Below are 15,287 nucleotides of genomic sequence, written 5' to 3' on the forward strand. Positions count from 1 at the left end.
AGAACAGCAAGTTAGAACATGAGCTTGAGGAGACTCATCGCCGTTACAGTGAAAGGCTGGAGGTATACATTATTAAATTAGACCAAAATGCAAGCGTGTGGTTGCCTACGACATCGTCTCATTTTGTTCCATCCTTATGTAGGCAAAAGATGATGAATGCTACAAGCTGCAAAGGAAACTAGACTGCAGTCTCCAGATGGAGAAATCCTTGGTAACTGAGCTAGAGTCACTCAAGCAAGAACTTTGCCGACAAAAGCAGAACGCTGAACAACAGGCACAAGCAGCGGCGACCAAACTAAGGAGCGCTCTTGAGGAGGTACAGTGATCACGAATCGATGGATCATCTTTGACCAATAGGAAGCACGAAGTTTGAGAATATTAAAAATTGCAGATGAAGTATTCACTCTCAATGAGAATGTAGATCACATTCATCTTTTTCCTTCTCCATTCACCCATTTGAACTTGAATTATGAACAGGTACAAGAACAGACAGCTTCAGCCAGAGAATTATCGAACAGTGTGGAACACCTCCAGCGGCAGGTAACCCTGCTCGAGGCAGCTGCCACCATCCAACGTGAGCCACAGGAGGATGCTCAGGAAGAGGACAACACAACAAGGGATCAGTTGGCTCAAGTTGAGGCACAGCACAGTCACCTGCTAGACCTTCTTAGGAACACTTCTGAACAGCTACAGCAGGCCCAGGTATAATACCTTTCAACAAGTAACACAACAGCCGGAGCACAAGTCGTTGCCACATAAAAGCAAATTCATGTTTTTGCAAGCAGATTGCTGTTAGCCACTAGAGCGCTAAGTAGCATTATCCATGTTGCTCATTGTTGTGTAAGTAAGAAGGCTGCTCAGTACAATTTGATAGACAATGCAACTGATGTTAGATGTGCAGCTGCTGATATAAAAGCATGATCTATGTACTCAGATATACTCTATATGTATATACTCTCACCCCTATATACAGACGTATATACTCTATATATATACTCAGAACCTCGAGGATATATTTCGGACGCAATTTCCTACAGGCTAAAGCAACCAACCTGGAAAACTGTTTGCTAGAGGAGCAGAAATGCAAGACCATCGCGCAAGAGGCTCTTGAAAGAGCTCAGCTGCTACAGAGCGAAACTGCAAGGGAGTGTAAGGAGCTCAAGGAAGCCCTAGATGCTCTACAAACCTCACAGGTTGTAATTGCATTCTATGCTCAAGCTCAATGTACTCAAATACGTACTTAATTTACACTAAAATGCCTAATTTTGAGCTTCACGTAACATTTCGATCTTCCTTATATGTGTTGTCGAGTGTTATATTGATGCCTGGCTCATAAGGGAATAACAAAGAGATATGTGTTTACTTATTATTTCAAACTGCTCCAGGGGAGCGGCTGCACGAGGGGAAATTCCTTATTTGGTGAGGTGGAAGAGCGCCGACTAGAGCTGCAAAAAGAACTGGACACCTTGCGCAGACGACACCGGTCTCTGCAGGAGCGTGTGGATTTCCTCCGCAGTGACGCACAGCGGACGCGCTGCCAGATGGCAACGCTTCTTGCACCAGCCACGGCTAGACGCCTGGATGCAGCATATGTTGAACATTTGCAGGTACAATGACACAGCGTCTTTTTTTGTGTGCAGTCACAGCATATACGAATTGGCAACGCTATTCAGTCCTAAATATAGGAGCTTTTTTCTTGTTTGTTGCGCTGTGGTTTGTTTTCTTTCTCTCTCTCTCTTTATCTCGTTTTTTTGTTCTTCTTACTTTTTTCATTTCCGTGTCGTCGTGACGCACACCACGCTGCGGCAGCTCATGTTTTGTCACACTTAAACTGAAACCTGATGGGGACATGTTGTTCGTTCTGTTAAATTATTTATCATAATAGTTATTCTTATTTCAATTATTATTATTATTAATTATTGAAGACAATTAAATTATGAATACGCATAGATAAAAAGTAAATGACAAGCCCGTGGGATTGGGTAAAAAGAATGACAATTAACCGGTTAGAAGCATGAATAATTTAATTACGAGACGTTTGTGCAGTAGTCTGCACTTCTTCGGGTACAAAATACATGGTACAGCGAGACTTTATACATGGTCAACTCATGAAAAAAAAGGGAGGAAGAGAAGAAAAACTTTTTTTCTTAATAATCAATTTTGGACTCGATATCTGCATGTGACTTACAGTCGAACGTAACTCCAATCATAAAATCAGACGACGAATCCAGACTGTGCCTTTAAAGTTCACTTTGTCCAAGTCAGGCGAGTCTGACCTCAAAGTGCAAGATGTAACATAGGATACACGTGAAGTGAACATGTGGCAAAACAAATATGCCTCCAATACTTCAAAGTGAGAGCAAACTTTAACGAGTGCACCGCGCAAACAATTTGCAGAGCTCCCTGCAGGAAGCGAAACAAGATTTGGCTCGGATGAGTGCAGCACTGAGCCATCGGGCGGGGACGGACGAGCTGGAACGGGAGCGTGCTGCCCTCTATGCGGCACGAGCAAGACAAATTGAAAGGGAGCAAACCCTAGCCAGGAAGGCACGAGAGGCCACCCGCGAAGCGACTGCTCTGAGAGATCAATTGTTGCGCATCCAGCTCACTTCCAGTAAGCACTTGCATGGCCTGTTTAAGGGGGAATCACTTCTGCGCAAGACAGTAGAGAAAGTTTGCTCGCACACCGCTCAGAAACGGCGTAAAATATCGTAAAAACAGAAGTACTGGCGTGTTCTCCTTGCTTTACCCTTGTCGACGACACATTTTGTAGGATTCCAGGACTATCTGTTGATTTTTGTATTGAGCCCGAATTCGCAAATATTTTAGTGCGCGACACTCTATCGAGATGGCAGCACACGTTCGAGACGCACCAAACTTTAATTTATTAAAAATCAACGGCTCAACCTTGTGCCCTAAAAAATACGTCGTTGACTAGAGAAAAGCTAAGAGAACACGCCAGTACCAATCTTAAGATGCTAGTTTAGAGCGCTCACGTGTCTTGTGCGAACAAAAATCGTCCATAGATTTCTGAAGAAGTGATTCCCCCTTAACCCCTCAAGGAGATGGTATGATGATGAATGACGATGATTGCTCATCTGGCTACTCTTCTTGATATTTCTTGTTTTACAGTAGGGTGTTCCCTGCATCTTTTTTTTTTTTTTTTTGCTTTCTGGACAACTGGCAGTAACATGGCTTACACAATTTAAAATTTTTTCTGCACATGAAATATGAAGACATTGCACGTGTATTTGTGGGCATTATGACATCATCCAGAAACAAAGCGAGCAAAGCTATAGGCAGCGACCAAGTTTTACAAAAATGGAAAGTAAACCTCACTTAATAGTATGGGTGGGGACGGGGGAAAACGGTTAGGTTGCAGTAAAGCATTACTTTACACTGGCATTACTTTACAAGGACCACAATTGTATGAAACAGGCAACGTGTTATGCTGATCATTTGTAACGTTTGCGTAAAATTATTTGTTATTCAGGCATCCTGGCCCACTTCTGAGTATGGGAAGTGCAGAGGCATTTTGCGCTTCCAACCTAAAAACAACCTGAATCAAGTAGTGCGTCTATTGTGTATAGTAGAGAGTCTTTGGAGAGAAGAGAGTAGAGAGAGAGAAGTAGAGAGATAGTACTTTTTCAGAAATTTGAGAGTGATTACGCCTAAAAAAGCTGGTCAAAACATTTAACACTATTTTCATAGTCATCAGGAAAGCCAGGTAAAAATTCTAGATATGGCATGAATGCCTGCCCCCTGTCATTTAGCTTATTGCGAGAAGCCTCATGCCTCTTTTTAAGCGTCTCAATGATGGTGGATCATGGGACAATATATGAGTATCTGTAGCAGGACTCTCCCTTGAGTTTCTTCCGCTCACACGCTTTACATGGCAGAGAAGCTTTGTAGAGCGAGATCAGAACTTCAACATTTTCGACCGTCTGGAGTATTTTCTCATGGCAAATATGTTTGTTACAGCACATGATGATGTCCCGAGGGAGGCAAAGGAAAAGGTGAAACAAGAGACAGGTGATTGCAAGCAGCAGTAGCACTTCAAGAAAAATGCCTCGGAAGGTGTTTGATGTCCTGGCAGGCCTAACACATTTGGACATCCTAATATCCTATACTGAGAAAAAATCTAGATTACGCAAATGCAGTCTGAGCAGTGCATTTGAAAAGATGCTGTTATATTGCACGCTCAGTGTGTTCTTGTTGCCATCCGACATGGCGGCAGTTTAAAGTATTTCTAACCACGTTATTTTTATATTTTGATTTTTAATACCATTTACTATATGCAAATAAAAATATATAATAATGTTTCTCCTTCGTGTTGGGTTATGTGTATAATGTATTTATGTCAGGCTCACCAACTGGTCCATGACAAAAAACCTGGGCACTAGGACAAGTACAGCAAATGTATACAAATGTTTGTGCTATTTTTTTCATGAATCCTTGCCACAACAAGCTTGCTTGTTTGACAATTTGTACAATTAATACATTGGTTAGGTACACGTACCTGTGTTGTTTTAGAAAATTTGAGCCAGTATGCAACTACTGAAAAATTAAAGCAGCCCGTTCATAGAGAAACAAATTCTTTAAAGCCATTATTAATTTGAATTAACTTGTCACATATCGCTGCAAAGTAAGTTATTTCTGCCATCAAGTTCTATGCCCCGGTTGTTTTGTTCAATACCTTCTTTCAATTGAATTTGAATTCTGGTAACTAATTATAACCTAGCTATCAGCAAACAAGTGTTCTCCCCCAAGAAGATAATTCACATACTTATGAAGTAAAGTTGCCCTTCAAGAAAAGTATTCACACACACATGTGCTGCTGCTTGTATGTGGGACAAATGTGGAAAGTCTATATTGTTGCACATGTCAAGTTCCAGAAATACCCATGTTTCATCTCTTCACATCTATACCCATCATCTCTTTATTCTACTGGTTTCAACACAACATATCTGGACAAAATGAAGGCGACTACGCAAGTGCACAGTACAAATATGCCAGCAAAGATGTAGAAAGTCTCCTCATCGAAGACATCCACAAATGCAGGAAGCTGGCCATACACCTTGTTGAACAGGTCCACCTGGGCTGTGGGTTTCTGCGGTTTCATTCTTGCCCCAGCTGTGATACGACCTCCAAGATTTCCAGTTGTGTCAGGTCACTCGCACGAATCAGCACATTCTTTCCACCATCTGTCACAAAAACAATGCAGCATTGTTTTCGGCTAAGAAGGCAAATTTATTTGCATTTGTGATGTTCTCATATGGATAGGGAAAAGTGTCATGCAAACGACTACTAGGCAGTACTAGGCTGCAGATCAGCACTTCGTTGCTTCGCATCGAAAGATGCCAAATGTGCCTGAACATTTCTAAGACAAGCTAGAATTTTGAAAGAAATATAAGACAGGCACAGACAGAAAGGTAGACATTTTCCGAAATTTCCCAGCTTTTTACCATTTGGTGAAAGAAGTTGTTTTGAAGAACACAACAGAAGCTGTTTTTGTTGTGTGTCACCTTCTTTGTCCGTCGTCCCTTTGGCAGCCTAAATTGGTTATGCAGTTCTTGCTGGCCAATTATCGTACCACAGGTCCTATAATCGCACTGCAAAACCGGCATTTGTGCTGGTCTCGTACCATTTATATTACTAAAAGTCTAATGGATTAAAAAAAAATGCCCTGCATGTATATCTATCGTGTACACATAATCATTTTACCAAACACAGCAGTTTTGTATTGCAAAGTACTCTGGTGTAGTCATTATTATCCGTTTTTTCTCCATTTTTCTTCTCCTTTTTTGCTAAACATACGCTGGAGCAGCTGTTGATAGATTTTTAGTCAACTTAGTTAGCCCAAAGATGTGCTGAATATCTGTCTTCGCATGTTGTACGCATACAGGACCGCTTCGTAGGCTAGACCACACAGTCCCACATCAGAAGCTGTGTAAATTTGTGTTTCGAATAAAAATCTTTAAGTCACAAACATCTCATCTAGCAACCCATGTTGCCACAGAACAACTGCTACCCTTCAGGAGTGAGCTGGACAGAAAAACGATACCTCAAATGTGTAACATGTACAAAGGCACATCAAATATCTCACATCACAAAGTTATTTGATTCTTACTTAGTTGTAGCTCAATGCATGGTGCAGTTCTTGTCACTTCTGTCTTGAGGACACACTGAACGTTCGTCTGTCGCACACGGCTTGAACTCATTAGGTGCAGACTGTCTCTGCAGCACAAACGATTTCAAATAACAAAATCAAGCTGTTAGGATGCTGGCGGCTCTTTGTGTGAATATGCCTGTAGTGTAAAGCTGCGATTCTAAAAAGCACTACGGATAATAGGTGTGGCTGTGGCAGCATGGAGGTCATGCTCTTGGAGTAGTTGACCATCATAACATGCATGCAATATTTGGTGCAGGTGTCATTGGTCCGTTTGAGTGGAGGGATACCTCCACTGCTTAGTGTAGTCGTGGTGACCGTAAAGATTGGATAAGGTCTGTTTGTTGTGGAGTTGAGGAACTACGTAACCTTTGGTGCTGGTACATTTGATTTTTACACATACCATTTTGTTGAACCCATACAGCCATCAAAGGACTTCATTTGTGTACGTTTTATTGAGCTAGTGGATAACTACTTTTGGCTTTTCCAGCATGAGCACCGTGTTGTTTCGTGGTTATTTTTACACACTATCTTTCTCGGGTACTTTTGTAATATCTGTTCCATAAAATGTCAGTTTAGTTTGGCCTTGGCACGTACCTGACTTCTGCTGCGTTATGGTGGAATGGATCAAACTTAAAAGTGATCCGCTTGAAAGGTTTCAAATCTAAATTTTTTGCAAGGGAATATACGGCAACACGGACAGCATTAATTTTTGACATTACTCACTAAGGACGGCAGAGTGGCTTGCAGCACTCACATACGCTCATATAGGAACAACACTGTAAGGACCACACGTAGCATGTAGGTGCTACGGGTAGTATCACACTATCACACGCGCGATTTCGGTACTGTTTGTAGTAGCCGACAGGAAGAAGCCTGCAGCACCTCAATAGTTCCGGAAGTGACGTCAACCGCTACGAAGTGTGATCTTGTAGTACAGTATTGTCGTCACTCGGCGTAAGTAAAACTTGCTCACCATTTATTAACCTATTTTCTTATTACCATGTGGTTAGATATTGCTTACGCACTATCGTTCACTTCACCGCCCCACCGCCGGCAGGTCTGGCGCTGCCATCAAATCATATCCAAAACTAGTCAAATCCAAATTCCAAAGACGATCCAATCAAATCCAACATGGGTTTACCCGGCTTTACAGGCTTTACACCTTCGGAATTTGTACCTGATTCGTACCTCTTCGCATTAGTTACTGCGCAGACAAGATTCGACCAATAACGCCTGTCTGTCAAAGCCTTACCTGCTGGCATCGTAATTGGGCTTCCAGAAAAGATGTCCGGAACAAACGGAGAGCCGGACGCTTTCCCAAGGAAGCGCTCTCTCGTGCGACAGGAATCGACAGATGACGACGACTACCACCTCTCCGCCTTTCCGTCAACCATTGCAGAATTTGGTTATCATTTCAACGAGTTCGGCCAACTGCGACACAACAAAACTGGAGAGCCTTACCAATTCGATGTGCGTCTTAACAACCCATCTTACAATCAGAAACGGTACGAGGCGCTCGGAGAGCTTGTCACGGAACACGTGTACGGCCTTCTCGAGTCCGAAACGAAGCTGTCGAAATTTCGCATCCCAATCGACGCGAGAGACGGCGAGCCGTCGACGTTCATCTTCGCATCTGATGATGCTCTCACCAATCGGAACAAACTTCTCGTTCTCATCCACGGAAGCGGAACTGTCAGAGCAGGACAGTGGTCGCGAAGGCTTATCGTCAACGATTCGCTCAAGAAAGGCACCCAACTTCCCTTCATCCGGCGTGCCCTGGGACTGGGATACGGCGTGATTGTTCTGAACACCAACGACAACTTCAGAATGCACGGTGAAGTGAAGCGAGCGATCAGAGAGAGCGAGACGCCCGAAAAACACGCGCGTTACGTTTGGGAATGGTTCATCGAAAGGTCCGCAGCAAAGCACATCGCGGTAGTCGCGCACAGTTACGGAGGCGTGGTGACGGTTAACTTGATGACTGAATTTTATGCGATGAGAGATCGCGTATTTGCGATCGCGTTGACAGATTCCGTGCACAGCATGCAGCATCAGAAGGTGCCTCCTTGGGTGCTCCAGTGGCTGGTGCAGATATCTCGTAACTGGGTGTCCTGTCCCGAGCCACTTGACACGCCACTCAAACTGATGCATCAGAGCTCGGATATTAAGAGGGTTTCTGCTGGGACAGTCATTCACGAGTTGACATCCTGGTCCTGTTTTGCCTCTGTGTTTGAATTCCTAGAGACGGCCTATCAGAAAGCGTTGGCAGCTTCTCATGGCCAGCCGAGTCACGGGGAGTTCGAGAACGTTGCATTGAGGTCGCGCGATTCTTCGTAAGACAACGGTGCTAGAGAGGGCATGCGATTCAGGGAGGAACGACAGATATTTTTCTAACTCGGGCCAGCTGATGCCAAGCTGGGGATATCTATGCATGTATTCTAAGGCCTCTTATACTAGGCGTACTGTAAGTGGCACATCTAACAAACACTGTTACTACAGTAAAAGTGTTTTTTGTACAAAAAAAGACCGAGGAGTGAAATTTCTGTAAAGGACACAAAAATTTACTGGTCCCCGTACAGCTTCGATGTCCTATCCAAAACTTTAAATAACATTACTGTCTCAGGTGCACGCGTTAATTGAGAATGATTTAGAGGGGTTTCCGTAACAACAATAGGAAGATAGTCATTCTTACAGGCGTGGAGGTTTATACGAGCAACCACCGGGAATGCACAAGGCTAAGTAATTTCCAATTGGTTTCTCATATAAACGAACTGAAGCAGGGTCAACACAATCTTTTATGTATTTGCTGCACCTTGTTTGTGTTGGACAAAAGTCTTGGCAGTATTACACAGAATGACTGTAAGACGTCCGGGTGGGTCATTGTTTGGTATACCCTGCATTTCGAGTGCTTTGTATTCTCCGATGATGAAGGATTGTTGCATTCCATAATGCGTTAGCATTATTCCTTCTATCATCAGTGCTCAAGACATGTCAAATTATATACTCACTTTATGTCAGTCTTCTTTCTAAGTTATTGTGTAGCTGGTCTTGTACAACATATACACTTGTACATAGCGTGTCAAGGGACCACCAGATGCAATAAAATATTTTTTATATTAATATTTACATGTATACATATAGTTTGACAGTACAGTGATCTGCACATGACTTGGTCTGTTTACATGCATGCCGTCACTCGTTTAGGATAACAAAATGTGATTCACATTTCACCTCTGCACGGAGGTTTGAAATGCCCGCAGCTCGTGAGAGGCACAAGATTTCATTCGCCGTAACCACGGTGTCTACCGTTGACTCACTTCACAGCAACTCCTACCAAGATCGGCCGTGCGACGTACGGTAGCGCCTCAGGGAAGTAAAGGTTCTCACGGATGGCCCTGAAGCCTATCAGATCAACTTGCAGGGACGTCTCCCTGGTGAGCTGACATCCATCGCTAACAGCTGACCAGAAGGGTTCAACGAGCCGCTGCAATGTGTTGGCCCAGGTGCCTCTTTCGTAGCCAACATGTTCTATGTAGTAGAAGTGGCCACCCTGGAAAAGAAAGAAAATGAGTCCACTGCAAGCAAGGTGTAGGCTTCTTTGTATGTAGGTTAAGTTGTAGATACTAATTGCGCCATGCATAATCATCGCTTGTAGTTACCAGGGATTTGCGTGCTATTGTCATCTCGAGGTGGGGGGGGGGGGGGGGGAGGATTCCATAGCGGGGTATGTGACACCCATTGCTACTGGTTTTTCGGGACTTTTTGGTGGGTATTTTGGTGTTGCTGCATGATCTTTAGGGGGCAGGGGGGGGCTGTGAAATTCCCGATATGTTAGTGATTAATATTTTATTAATATTACTAATTCTTTATCGTACTATAAACGAAACTCGCTTCAATGACTCGGTACGCAAAGAACGAGTGCCCACATTATTTTCTCGATTCGCGAAAATTAAAGGCTCGCGAATCAAAAGGTGTTTATAGTGTTTGCGAAAGAAGCCGCGAGACCCCATAAAGTCGGACCCTCCAGGAGCAGGTGAAGAGAGTTGCGGTCTTTCTCCTAGTAACAGCGCGAGCGTCTCCGCTCTTCACCCAACGTTGGAAGTCTACCAGCAGCCGCGGTGAGGAAACCTTCGACCGGGAGCATGTTGCCAGGCACACTGTCGCCACACACACTACTGACTTCGCGCATTATGACATCATACTTGTCAAAATTAGAGATTAATTTTATGATATATCAGAACCCAGAAATAGTTCAGATTCCGGTGCGCTCTTTGCCTCAACAAATGCAACGAGCGTAAAATTCCTGGAGAAAACTAACCAACAAAGTGGAAGGTCTGAGTGTGCTTCTGTTGCCCGCGATGAAACCGAACACATTCGCCCCCGCGCGCTTTTTTGCAGCTTCCAGCAGCGTTTGAACTCGACATACACTTTTCTTTCCCAGATCCTTTTCCGAACACTTTCGCACAGCACACATTGAGCATACCGCACAAGGAAGCACGGCGCGCCACCTCAATATAGCACTTACCTCAACCAAAATCCTCTTGACTTCCCGAATGGAATTCGCCAGATCGTCCACAGAACAAAGCACCAGCGTTGAAACCACGCAATCAACGCTACCTGACGGTATCGCAGACATATCTTCTGCTGACCCACGTACAAATTTTTCTACCACAACACCAGGAAACGCATTTCTGTTCTTCTTGAAGAGACTCTCGAAGTAGCTATTTGGCTCCACGGATATGAGACGGCATCCTTCTGGATAGTACTCCAAGTTTGTACCTGTTCCGATTCCAATTTCGACTATTCGAATATGACCCTTTCCTCTCAGGCTTTCGTCGCAAGATTTGATTTCGCGCATGGTACTGAACAACTGTCGCTTGTACTGCGCCAAGGTCTTCGCATTCGAGTTCGCGAAGTAACGGGAGTAGATCCACGCGAACAACAGTCTGCGGGCTGTTCGGACTCGTTTTCGTAGTAGGATGCACATGATGAAGATGCTCAGTGGCACACCGACTCGCATATAAATGCGGACACTTTTCTGCGTCTGAAGATTCATGCCACTTTGGACTTTTGACGAAGTGGTCGGACAGGAACAAGAGTGCAAAAGGCAAACAAGGAGTGAAAGTTTGCAGACGACAATTCCGAAAGCAGAAACCGGTTTTCGCGGCAGGAACGCATGGGTTCCTCTGCTACGCGCGAGGGCGGCCAGCGAAATATAGGTCTCTGCTTTAAAAAGAAAATGGGCCAAATCGAGGAGACAGAGAGCGGAAAAGATGTGCAGAGGGTAACGACACTTCGACCTTGACTTCCCTCTTGGCAAGGATACGAAGGATGCCTTGTGATTATGGAGAAATTCTATATGGTGATACCCCCCTGACAGCCCCCCCCCCACCTTTTTTTTTTCTGCGCACCTTCTACCTGGAATTTCCCTCCCTGCTTCCCTAAAATATCTGAAAGGCCCAATACAGCTTGGCCACCAATTACGTATACCACTGCCATAAACATGCACCTAGAAACATACCCCTCCCCGAGGTCGATTTTTTCGGGAATAGGTGCTTTTTTTATTCCATATTTGTTATCCGGACATATGTCCATGGTTTTCACTGGGTTTTGTATTCGAAATTTACGACCCGAAATTTACAGTTTACGGCCCGGGCTCAGAAAGAAAAGAAAAAAGAAGGGGGGTTACAACCAACAGGTACCATACGAGAGAAAACACGGGGACTACACAGTAGTAATCCATGCACAATCGTGACTCATAAGAAAATTGTTTAAAATACAAGGGGTGTTCAAGTCAAACCGGGACTTTCTGTCTCCTGAGTGAACAAATGGCTCGCGCTACTTCTTTTTCGTCATTTTCACACGCGACAGGCCTCCGCGTTCACCACGGGGTGGTCCAAAGTTTGTGCAAAACAGAAGACACGTGCTGGACAAGATGGCCGACCACGAGGTGAGCGCGCACATCGAACAGCGAATTGACGTGAAATTTCTCGTGAATGAAGGCGTAAAGTCATCTGAAATTCACATAAGACTTCAGGCTCAGTATGGCAGCAAAGCGTTTGAGTGGTGCAAATGGTTCCAAGACGGCCGTACATCAGTGCAGGACGATCCCGGCCGGGGCGGCTCGGAGCCCAGTGTCAGAGTTCCTGAGAACATCCAACTTGTGGAGCGCTTGATCCTCAAGGACCGACGGATAACATGTCTCGAACTGGCTCGAAAGACGGACCTTTCTGTGGGAACGTTGCACGCTATCATTCATGAACACCTCCAGTTTCGGCAAGTTAGTGCCCGTTGGGTCCCGAGGCAGCTCTCCGTGTTTGACCGGCAGAGAAGACTGGAAATCCCAAGAGCTAAGGTACCGTTTCGACACTGAAGGACAGCCGTTCCTTGATCGGATCATCACGTGCAATGAAACGTGGGTGCACCCTCCTGAGTCTAAACGCGCATCAAAACAGTGGAAGCATCCGGGCTCGCCAGCTCCCAAGAAGTTCCGAAGCACCGTTTTGCTTGCGCGCACCTGGAAACGACGGTTTTCGCTCTTTTTTTTCAGCTATTACCAAGAGAGTAAGAGAGGTATCTTGCAATATGCAATGGGGTAAATCCGACGTGCGCTTTTTGTTTCCGTAAAAAAAAAAAAGTCAAGTTGGCTTGGCAAGTATCAGAGATAAATTGCGAAAATTCAATTTCTCGTGAATTAAATTTGATAAAAGTGCACAGAGGTGATCGCACAATGCCTCTCTCTCTTAAAAAAAAAAAAAGAACAAGAACAATGTTCAGACAAGTAAAGTAGGTTTTTCGTCACGTTAGGTTTCATCTGAAGGTGTGTGAGTGGGGGGGGGGGGGGGGGGGGGGGTAGTAATTCCGTATATGTCCGAATACCCACATCGGCTTTCTTCTCGGGCTGGTTTGGATCACTGGCAGCCTTTTGTGTGTGTGTGGGGGGGGGGGGGGTGCAGAGAAAATCCCTCACCGACTGCGCTAAAGCTTGTGCTTTATAAACTGCTGCTAACCAACTAGCATAACCTATACGATTCACACTCGGGAATGATTCACATCCGGGGTGGGTGGACAGGTCTGATACCTATTGCTGCTTTGGCCATTCTGGCAATTATTTGGGTGGGATTAGTAGGGGGATATTAGTGGGTGGTAGGTGCTGGGAAAATCCCTGACTGACAGCCGTGTGCTTTCTGAACCACTAGCTGTAACAGTAACAGACGGGCACGCACGCACGCACGCACGCACACACACACACACACACACGCACGCGCACGCGCACGCACACGCACACGCACGCGCACGCACACACACACACACCACTAGTAGTAGAATACCCATACATCCAAACGCATGGAATGTTTACTGTCATCTGTTATGAGCACCTTTCATCAAGATACTTTCTTCGAATATAATAATACAGTATTTAGCATCAGGGATGGGATAAATACATTTTTGAGTATGTAAATACAAATACAAAATACTTTGTTGAAAGAGGTATTGAAATACTCTGCATAAATATTTTTAAATACGAGTATTTAAATACCATAAACTACTACCATAAATACTGTGAGGAAGATGCCACTGAAATAATGATGATGGTGATAGATAGAAGAAACAAAAATATGGGGAGGTGAGTCACAACTAAGTCGGACTGGCTAACCTAGCACGCCTACCTAGAGCAAAAAGAAACAAAAGAGGAAAAGGGGAATGGCGGAAAACGAAGAGCCACAATCAAGCTGAGAGTCAAACACTGTGTAAGTCACAACATAGTGAAATAATGATGATTATAAGAACAAATCAGCAAGGAACAATAGCATTTATTTGTTAGATTATCATGGTGATTTTAATATTAGAAGTTTCTCCAAGACTGCATCTTCTAGGTATCCTCTGTTCGGCCGCAGAATCAGATTCGCATAGGAGAACACCTTTCCCCAGGTGCCGATGAAGAAAGGCTCGTATTAAATTTCACGAAGATGCTTCGTACAACAACGTAGTCGGGCGGCCCTGACCGTTGCGCGCAACAACAGTGAAAAACTCGTCGTCTGAAATGGTTTGTCTCATGTGCGTGCTAGCAAAAACTCTGCATAACTGGAGGCTCTCCAAACTCTGCTTTGTCATTCTTACCGAAAGATCAAATGCAGTGTAACTTTCAGAATCTTGCGTATTTACGAGTACAGTCGCCGACCGATTTTTCGGACATGCTCGATTATTCGGACTCGTTCGCGGAACGGCCGCGGGTCCCATAGAGGTGATGTATAAGAACGTCCAAAATTTCGGACGCCGTGCAGCTCCGTCGCTCGATATTTCGGACTCTGTTTGCCCAACCCGCGAATTTCTCCCATGAGGTGACGGAAAATATTGGTATCATCCGAAATTCGTATCAAAAGAAGTCAACAAACTAAAATATTGAGGCAAAAAAAATAGGCAGTGATGATTGTTGATTTTCCATTTCTCTGAGTAAGAGAGGTCTGTCGTAGCCAACGGCCCAACACGTGCCGTCCGCCCGCGAGTCTCGCTGTAAAGCGAGCTTCACCTAAAGCACGCGTGCGTTAGGTGAAGCCGACTTCCGGACTTGATGACGGCGGTGCCTCTGTCAGTGTACTTACAGTGACGAAATGTCGCTTCGGGAAATAGAGGCTGATGTTATCAGGCAGAGCTGGAAGCGCGTTAGGAAAGCATCGACAAATTTTTCGAGCCTACTATGGCTTAGTAAAGTTGATTTTGAAGCGAAATTCGTTTTTTCGGACTGCTCGATTATTCGGACTCTTGCGCGAGCCCCGCAGAGTCCGAAAAATCGGACGGCGACTGTATTTCTAAAGTATTTGCAAAAATAAATACAAAAAATTGGTACTTGAATATAATTATAATAACATTTTTCAAGTCAGTATATAGATGCAAAATGTAAATACATGTATTTATATTTTGAATACTATTTTTATTACAACGCATTAAATAATGCCCATCCCCTGTTTAGTATACAGCCTTTCAGAACTTCGCTATAGCTAGTAGATACAGGTTATATCCTATGCTTAGCAAAACTCCACCTTACTGATGCCATTATTGCCACGTTCGTAAAGTCTGATATACCCCAATATCAGAACGGCACCCAAAAGCGATT

At 44.3% G+C, this 15,287-nt stretch overlaps 3 protein-coding genes across 3 annotated transcripts in view; 2 read left to right on the forward strand and 1 right to left on the reverse strand.

Annotated features, from left to right (window-relative positions):
- LOC135394688 (protein Spindly-like) overlaps nucleotides 1–4,323 on the forward strand; it is a 4,534-nt gene extending 211 nt beyond the window's left edge. Inside the window, exons 2-8 of the mRNA XM_064625550.1 lie at nucleotides 1–62; nucleotides 143–316; nucleotides 478–702; nucleotides 1,038–1,193; nucleotides 1,386–1,607; nucleotides 2,398–2,614; nucleotides 3,982–4,323. The exon at nucleotides 1–62 is cut by the window's left edge and continues 18 nt beyond it. Coding sequence (XP_064481620.1) covers nucleotides 1–62; nucleotides 143–316; nucleotides 478–702; nucleotides 1,038–1,193; nucleotides 1,386–1,607; nucleotides 2,398–2,614; nucleotides 3,982–4,052 — 1,127 coding nt within the window. The 3' untranslated portion in view covers nucleotides 4,053–4,323. The remainder of the gene's footprint in view (nucleotides 63–142; nucleotides 317–477; nucleotides 703–1,037; nucleotides 1,194–1,385; nucleotides 1,608–2,397; nucleotides 2,615–3,981) is intronic.
- A 2,965-nt stretch (nucleotides 4,324–7,288) lies between these two features.
- On the forward strand, nucleotides 7,289–9,294 carry LOC135394689 (cotranscriptional regulator ARB2A homolog). The gene has a single exon (XM_064625551.1). It carries the CDS (start codon nucleotides 7,457–7,459, stop codon nucleotides 8,507–8,509), a length of 1,053 nt encoding a protein of 350 aa, XP_064481621.1. The 5' UTR covers nucleotides 7,289–7,456; the 3' UTR covers nucleotides 8,510–9,294.
- Nucleotides 9,268–11,239, reverse strand: LOC135394690 (thiol S-methyltransferase TMT1A-like). The gene is made up of 2 exons (XM_064625552.1): nucleotides 10,698–11,239; nucleotides 9,268–9,722 (listed from the first exon to the last, which is right to left on the reverse strand). Exons 1-2 carry the CDS (start codon nucleotides 11,226–11,228, stop codon nucleotides 9,486–9,488), a joined length of 768 nt encoding a protein of 255 aa, XP_064481622.1. The 5' UTR covers nucleotides 11,229–11,239; the 3' UTR covers nucleotides 9,268–9,485.
- Nucleotides 11,240–15,287: the final 4,048 nt, after the last annotated feature.

Source organism: Ornithodoros turicata, chromosome 5 (genome assembly GCF_037126465.1).
Source record: "Ornithodoros turicata isolate Travis chromosome 5, ASM3712646v1, whole genome shotgun sequence".
In the NCBI taxonomy this organism is placed as follows: Eukaryota; Metazoa; Arthropoda; class Arachnida; order Ixodida; family Argasidae; genus Ornithodoros; species Ornithodoros turicata.

Bases quoted from the DNA above. Each gene is read 5' to 3' on its own strand.
- LOC135394689 (XM_064625551.1), top strand. From the start codon at position 7,457: ATGTCCGGAACAAACGGAGAGCCGGACGCTTTCCCAAGGAAGCGCTCT.
- LOC135394690 (XM_064625552.1), bottom strand. From the start codon at position 11,228: ATGAATCTTCAGACGCAGAAAAGTGTCCGCATTTATATGCGAGTCGGT. The intron at 9,723-10,697 runs GTAAGTGCTATA...TTTCTTTTCCAG, and splicing joins TCAAGAGGATTTTGGTTGAG to GGTGGCCACTTCTACTACAT.